The sequence below is a fragment of the Benincasa hispida genome, chromosome 2, assembly GCF_027475165.1.
Source record: "Benincasa hispida cultivar pf3 chromosome 2, pf3_genome.v1.1, whole genome shotgun sequence".
NCBI classification, from domain to species: domain Eukaryota; kingdom Viridiplantae; phylum Streptophyta; class Magnoliopsida; order Cucurbitales; family Cucurbitaceae; genus Benincasa; species Benincasa hispida.
This window is the reverse complement of record NC_143479.1, coordinates 44,262,352-44,270,109: the sequence shown is the minus strand read 5'-3', so window position 1 is coordinate 44,270,109 and position 7,758 is coordinate 44,262,352. Positions and strand designations below refer to the sequence as shown.

Genomic DNA, 7,758 nt, shown 5'->3' with positions numbered 1-7,758 from the left:
AATATTTTCAACAATTCAACGAAGTTCTTTGACTTATCTTCATACTTCACTCTCTAATCTTCTTCTTCTTATTAGATCAATATGAGTCACTTTTTTACTGCATTTTATTGACTATTGTATTCCAACAACTACTTCAAGTAAAAAAGAAATAGATGAGCTTTGTCATTAACTTTGTGTACAAACTTTGAATTGTATGTGAAGATGAATAAAGGATTCAACTCATCTAATCTTTTGAATTGTATTTCAGTGTTTATATTGTATTTTATACTAGTCATTAACTTGTATGTTAAATTTATCTATATCTTCTTCTTTTTTTTCCAAGAAAAAGAAAGCATATCTTCAATGTATTAATATCTTAGTTTTTTTTTAAAATGCTTCACAGCTAGTTGATTAATTTCCTATTGATTCCCACAAGAGAATAATTTATCCTAAAAGTATGTGTTTATCCGAACATAACTCAACTTCAATATTAACACTATTAAAGTTCGCATTTTTGTCGAGTTAACTTACAACTTTGTACTCAAACACCAAATTCATAACTGCAATATATTAACTTCAAACATCATAACTCAACTCAATAATCCAAATACCTCACTTATGAGGTTACACTCCACAATTTCATTGGGTACGCAAATCGAATAAACTTGAACTATGAATCTGTTCTTTGGAACTCTTGTGAAAATTTGAACTAATAAACGACTTCTAAGCATCATAGTTGTTTGGTACATAACTTAACCCAACATTACAATCACAACATAATTTATGACCTTTTACAGTTAACATTTCATGTAGATAAAGGTATAAAAACCTAGTTCCCCCCTAAGGTTTTGTGATGGAGGACAGCAGATCCCCATTTGATCAAAAACAATTATATATTCATAGAGAAAATAACACCCCTAAAATAAACTAAGCAAAGCTTCACCTCTAATACTGAGTTCAGTTCCAAGTTTTACAACCCTGATTTCGCAAACTGTTGAGAAAGAAATCAGCCAAAAAGGTTAGAACAACCACAGACCTTGGAACTGGAAACATGTTAGTCATTGCAAGCGATATCAAGGCTCGCTCTCAACATCCCCATGAGAATTTGTAGAGCAGGCAGCTGCTCACTGCAAGCTACCAGGCCTGCCAGTTGCAGAGATCGGGGTCGACTGAGGTAAGGAGTTGTGAACAATCATATGGCTGTTATCTATCGCATTTGTCATCGACACATTGTTGCCTTTCAGTGTCTGATCCAACAGGCGAACGAGCGACATGAATATTTCCATTCGGGTCACATCCCTGTTAGCCTATAAATATAAAGCAAAATTGGTTCAGTAACATATAAACTAAAAACTAGATATCAAATAAAGATTTTAGCTCTTCATCAACAAGGTTCTCTCATCTTCTACTTCGAGTAAAAAAGAAATAAATGAGCTTCGTCTTAAAAGCGCCAAACATAAAAGACATCATGTAAAAGCCTCCCGCTGCAACAGAGTTGGGGGAAAATTACCCCCCAGGAGCTAATTACTACGACAACACTGAGACATTGCTCGTTACTTGCCTCAACAGCAAACCGTGCCCATATCTTGTCGTCCCGTGCCTCCATCACTCCTTTCAGTATGGTCAAGCCCATTCCACGGATCAAATCAGCTATTTCCAAAAAGAAACCTCTCTCTTCACAAAGCATCTGCCACAAAAGGGGCATGAAAATATCATATAAGCTCTACAAATAATAGAGTTAGAATTCACTTCAAAATTGTTAAATGTCAATCACTGCATATAAATGGAATAAAATTCTTAGATAAAGATATATAAAACTGGAGAGGAGTTTCAACATTGAAGATGATTTAAATGGAAGGCCTACCTCCACGAGCATCTGACGTGGCGGATTCAAATCTTCAACTATGATAGGGCAGACCATAGTTTGTGAACCAACCTCAAACGCCCACGTTGCCCCACCCTCAAAGTTGTCATTTAGAAAGAGTCCACCTTCTCTGCTGATGATCTGCTAAACCAAGGAAACAAAACTCTCAAATCTCTTCATATTTTACTAAAACAGAATGAATGATATATTTAACGAACCATGATTACAAGCTCAACACTCTTCACTAAAGAAATGTCAGAACACTCTAGGTATCTAGGCAGTGGGAATTAGTGCATATAGAAAACTGAGAAATAGTATAGGAAGATAAATATCACAGTTAATAATCCCTGTACCTTAGACTCTCCAGTCTGTTTTAACTTGTCTGCATGCTTTGTGACACTTTGCAGGAAAAGCATATGCTTGATAGTTTTTTCAAGTAATGCATCTATGCTACACTGTTAAGAAATCAACACAAATAGTCAGTTTATTAGAATCACAGATATGCAAGTGGAGGAAAGTTAAATGTATATTTGTAAAAGGAATTACTTTTGCTCCATTTGGCACAATCTCCCGCAACTCCTTTACACGATCTTGTATCATCTGGCGATCTTTGGGCCTTGGTCTAGGGTTCTCTCCAGGTTTAAGCCTTTTGCGACTCGATTTATTCACTTCATCAGGCCTCTTAGAATAGGCTGTTGACACACTACTGTCACGCTTCAAATTATCTCCCTGTTCAACCCATGAACATTGAGATCCATAAACTGAAGAACTTTGAGAACAATTTGGCATATCATTTTGTCTACAACCCGATCTGAAAGAACTATTATCTAAGGTCCCTACTTCACCCAGAGACTTAGGGATGCCAAAAACCCCCCTCTGCATGTGATTGGATGCACTTGGCTGTCCATATATCAAGCTACTTGGACCAGAGGAGTTACTGATTTTAGTCAGTGTTGTCCTACAAGAAGTGCTATCATCTGAACTCTGCTTGATGGCCGAGTGACCTCTGGAGACTACAGCATCTAAAAGTTGGTCAGAGGCTGTGATTGAATTGATTCCCGATTCGGGTATTTTTCTACTCGTAGAAGAGATATTTGAGCTCAAACCAGCCTCGAGCACATTCATTATCTGAGATGCATAAGAATTCTTTCGGTCCTCATTATGCACACTCTCAGATAAACTATTCCAGTTGCTAGTGAGTAGTTTATTCTTATACTCCACACCAAGAATATCAAACAAGTCATCACCTGAAGAGGATAGAATACAAGTTTGTTCATTTTTAATATGCGGGAGTCTTGAGCTCTCAAATCCACTAAAATGGTTCAAGTAATCATTAGAAAGGCCAGACATATAGTCATTCAAGGACATGGCACTCTCCAGTTGAGTCCATGTAGTATTAAGAGCTTCAAATAAATCATTATCTGCTGATGGAGATAGTTTCAATTGAGAACTCTTCATAGCTTCCAATATTGCTTTTTCACTTGAATTCTCTTGTGACTGTTGACCTGGTGTAACCGCACAATCTATCCCACCAGATAAAGAAACCTCCTCGGCCTTGGACTTGAGACCATTTTGCACCTCTATTCCACCCTGCTCACCCCCATTAACACCTTTGCCAGTTGCCCCATGGTCATTAGAAATGGAGACTGGAACTGAAAATTGCTTTGAACCAATATTTTTCTTTTCCTTTGACTGCCTGCTTTCAATTAATGGATGATTGGTGGTCACGGAACTATTTTCGTTATCAATTGTTCTGCCACCATGTGTTACCAGTTGAGACAGGTTACAACTATTTGATGAATTTAAACAGTTATAAACATCCTGCTGTATGCTAACAGCTGAAAGATTCTGATTTCCGACTAGTTTCAAGCTGCTATGCCCAGCAGTTGACGAAACACCAGATTGGGAGTTGTAAAAAGAACTAAAAGAAGCCTGCTGGTGAAACCGTGCCTCGGGATTTGGAAGAATCACTTCAGCTCTGGCACGTCCATACTCCAAATTGTCTCTTGAAGGAAGATTCGGCTTCATCGCTTGAGTAACTTTTGATAGACCCAGATTTTGATGAGGCATTGCCAAACCTTGAGTCAAGTGAGGACTTTGTAATGTTGAAGAAGCAGCAAGATGATTGTTAGACCGAATCTCTCGGAACAGCAAATTAGACGGCTGACTGGACCTAGAAGCTAGCAAAGAGTTGTCTAGTGGGTTGCAATTGTCATCCGTCGTTAAAGGTTTCATCACATTGCAATTTTGAGAAGGGTCTGTAAGTCCAGTCATTCCTAGTGTCACAGGGACGCCAATTTTCTCAACTGGATCTTTTCCATCATAAGTCTCAGAAAGAAGAGCACCAGGTACAGACCCTAAATGCAGTATCAAATTCTTCACATCGTTTATAATCATCGAGTTCTCCATGATCTGAAGAAGCAATTAGAGAACATCATTAAAGAATGTGGAAGTATGATGAGGTTAAGCTAATACTAGATGTAACTGAAAGACCTTTACAATTCTCAGACTATTAGAAACCTATACAACTTTGTCAGTTGAAAAGAACTGGAATCCTGGAGTTTCAGAATCCACTCATCAACCAAAAAACGAGAAAGCAAAACAAACTAACTAAAACTAAATGAAAAGAACCGTATACAAAAAGATTTGAAAGGTTCCAATTTATTAAGGAGTGTACTGCTACTGCAGCTACTGCTGAAATAATCTTTCATTGATATGTTGGCAGCTCCTGAGAGTCAACCATAGCATGTTCACGGGGTAACTAATGGTATCATTCTCCAGATGTATTTTAGACAGTCAAATGCCACAGGAAAAGAACTAAAGCTTTAATGGGTAACATGAAGACTAGTAAAGGTACTCACAGCAAAGGACGAGCCCAGCTGTACAACTCCATGAGGAAGAACCGGAATAACTGCGACGGTCTGCAAACGAGATACAAAAGAAGTTCATGAAACTGCTGGAGAAACAATTTGTTTACACTGCATAGATATAGAAAATTCTATCAAACCTGCATTCCAGCCAAAAATTGTTGATGCAACTCATTAAGAACCTGAAAATCCCAAAAGAATTTATGGTCAATGCAAAAAACTCCTCTATTTTCCTCGTGAACCTTTCACATCAACCATGGAAATTTTAGGTGTGAGAAACAAGATCAAAGAATGAGCCCAGGACAAGAAAGTTGGTTTCCAAAGGATGGAACCATTAAAACTTGAAATTACTGAGAATCCCGTTTCAATAGTACCCTGGATTTTCAAATTGCTGTGATAACGTTTTATTCACAATTATGAGATTATTCATGATTCCAACGACTTTATGAGCACCAAGCAATGCAGCAAAACCTTTGATGCATACCTCTGGTGGATAAGCATCTCCGGTGTAATTGCTTGACAGAATCCACTGATGGTTTCCTGTAAATGCAGCTCGCCCGACAATCCTATAAATGACAAATGTACATGGCATGTTCAGTTAAAACAAGTATGAAAAGAAGAGTAACAAAGGATAATTGAGATCCAGAAGCTGCTTACCCTTCACCAACTAAACTAATCTGTTTATTTGACATCTTGTTAATTAGTGAATAAAGTTTGTCCTCCACATGATTTGCTTGTTGAGTGGAGGAACTTTGGGAATATCCCCAACATCCTTCCCATTCCCCAGGAGGTAATTTGGAACTCCCACTTCCAGAAGACTCAAAGCTGGGTAAGAGTTGGTAATGGCATTCTTCCCAAATTAGGAGCCTGCAAGTCCAAAATGCCTCACATTCATTTTCAAAGATAACAATACTCCATTAAACTAGAGGTTCCAATGGAAGAGAAGCAGTATTATATATTCCTCATCTGGGTTAAAATTGAGAGAAGAAGAAAAAGAAAAAAAGATAAATGAAACCCTATATGTTGCCAAGGAATTAAAAAAAACAAAAGTTCAGTTTCAATAATGTGGGTAAGCAAGCAAGCAAGTTGAGAAAATTTTCCATTTCCCAAAAGAAAACAAATTAGTCAAAGGGATCTGAATATATCAACTTTTAACTCTATTCTGTCAGCCAAATCTGAATGCTGTGAAAGCAAGTCATCCGCATATTACTCAAAGACCCGCTGGCCTAAAAAAGCAAAAGCTCACTCCACAAAGCAAGAAAACAGAAAAAGAAAAACAAACAAGGAAGCTAAAGCCAAAGGCCACTAGTCACCAAAGAAAACCGCCCAAAAAAACAACAGAAAATGAAAATTTTTAAAAATCTACTTCCCCAAATATTCTTCAGAATCCATCCAAAACATCTGCTAAAAAGGGATAAAGATGCAAGTAAAAGGTTGTCAATAAAGAGAAAATGATGTTGCAGTTAGTGACAGTCGAACAAGTCCAAATATCAAACAATTTTGTTTCAACCAATCATGTGGATCTTAGCTACTTAATATCCGTTCTACTTCAACACAGCAAAGCTATGGAAAAACATAAATCCAAAACTAATTAATGACCTTCCCACTTTAAAGGATTCAAAGACACAGTACTCTCTCAGGTACTTTTCACGCTTTTTTTTCTTTTCTTTTCTTTTTCCTTTCTGGATTAAACTAAACACCAACGATGCAATGAGACCCAGATCCCATCATTCTTTAAGGGATATTCCACTGCTCCAAAGAAAAATCAGAAAGATGGGATTTCATGGGGTTTTTGAGAATAAATCTTACTTGGTATTTTGGCAACCGATCTTCCAGAACACAGCATAAGACCATTGATTCGAACCGCAAAGAGCCTTAAGCATCTCTTTAAGCAAAAACCCCATAGCAACAGAAGCAGAGCTCGAATCCAATGTTTTGTTTGTTTATCTCAAAAACTTGGAAAATTTTTATCAAAACATGCAGGAAACAGTAGAGAATAAGAACTTAAAATGCTCGAGCGCTGGAGAGACCGTACATTTCCCAAGCTATTTCCGATTTCCCCATTCTAATTTCTAACTTCCACGGCATGATCCTCTCCCCGCCTGCTTCGTTCTCAAACCACCGCTCCTTTTCCTTTCTGGGTCAAGATTTCCGACAATTCTTCTCCGGCAAGCCATGCTCCGGCGAGCCGAAAGCTTGAAAAAGAGACGAAAAGGTGTAGTGGGAGTGAAACAGAGCAGGAACAGCGATAAGCGCTTTCTCCTGAAAGCACCTACACTATTCCACAGGCCTGAATCTTGTAAACTGCCATGATCTGCTCCATTTCTGAGCTCAAAGAGGGAAAAATGAAACTCCAAGAGGAACAGAGAAGTTGAGCTGAAAAAGAAGAAGTGGGTCGTTCGGGAAAGTGAGTGAGTGTTGTTTTAGTTTCAGTTAGATAAGATGAGAATGGGTTTTTCTTTGGATTTGGATTTGGATTTGGAATTGTGTTTGTTTTTCTTCTTGCTTCTTCTTTCTTCTTTCACTTTGGCTCTGCAAATTTCTCTCGTAATCACTCTGTGAGAAAAGCGCAGCAGGTGCGGTGAAGTCCGCCATAAAAAGAACCACAAGGAGAAAAATGTGAGTTTCCTAGAACGCCCTCAGATTTTCAATTATTTACAAATAGTGCCACTTTTTTTTATATATTTTTATGTTGTTAAATTACAATTTTAACCCTAGAAGAATTTACCTGTATTTTAACCTCAGATTTTAAAGTGGTGATAGATGACCATAACATTCAAAATGGTAATTTATATCTTTATTAGAAAAAGTGTGTATTTGGAATACATTTTAATGTGTTTAATTGAAAAAAATAAGTCATTTTAGAATAAATTAAAATATTTGGCAACCATTCAATCTAGCTTTTCAAGTTTATTTTAATCTATTTTTATGGAAAAAAAATTAAAAATATTTTTTCTCAAGTCAATCAAACATACTCTAAATTATGTTAGGAGCTAATAAAAAAAAAAAAAAGCAAGTGAAGAATAAATTTATACAAACAATTACGCT

At 37.1% G+C, this 7,758-nt stretch overlaps 1 protein-coding gene across 1 annotated transcript; it reads right to left on the bottom strand.

Moving 5' to 3' along the window:
* Nucleotides 1-639: 639 nt before the first annotated feature.
* On the bottom strand, nt 640-7,305 carry LHW (transcription factor-like protein). Its single transcript, XM_039023009.2, has 10 exons — nt 6,520-7,305; nt 5,368-5,577; nt 5,195-5,276; nt 4,851-4,892; nt 4,705-4,764; nt 2,390-4,255; nt 2,197-2,298; nt 1,844-1,984; nt 1,541-1,666; nt 640-1,286 (listed from the first exon to the last, which is right to left on the bottom strand). The coding sequence occupies exons 1-10, from the start codon at nt 6,612-6,614 to the stop codon at nt 1,104-1,106; spliced, it is 2,907 nt and encodes a 968-aa protein (XP_038878937.1). The 5' UTR covers nt 6,615-7,305; the 3' UTR covers nt 640-1,103.
* Nucleotides 7,306-7,758: the final 453 nt, after the last annotated feature.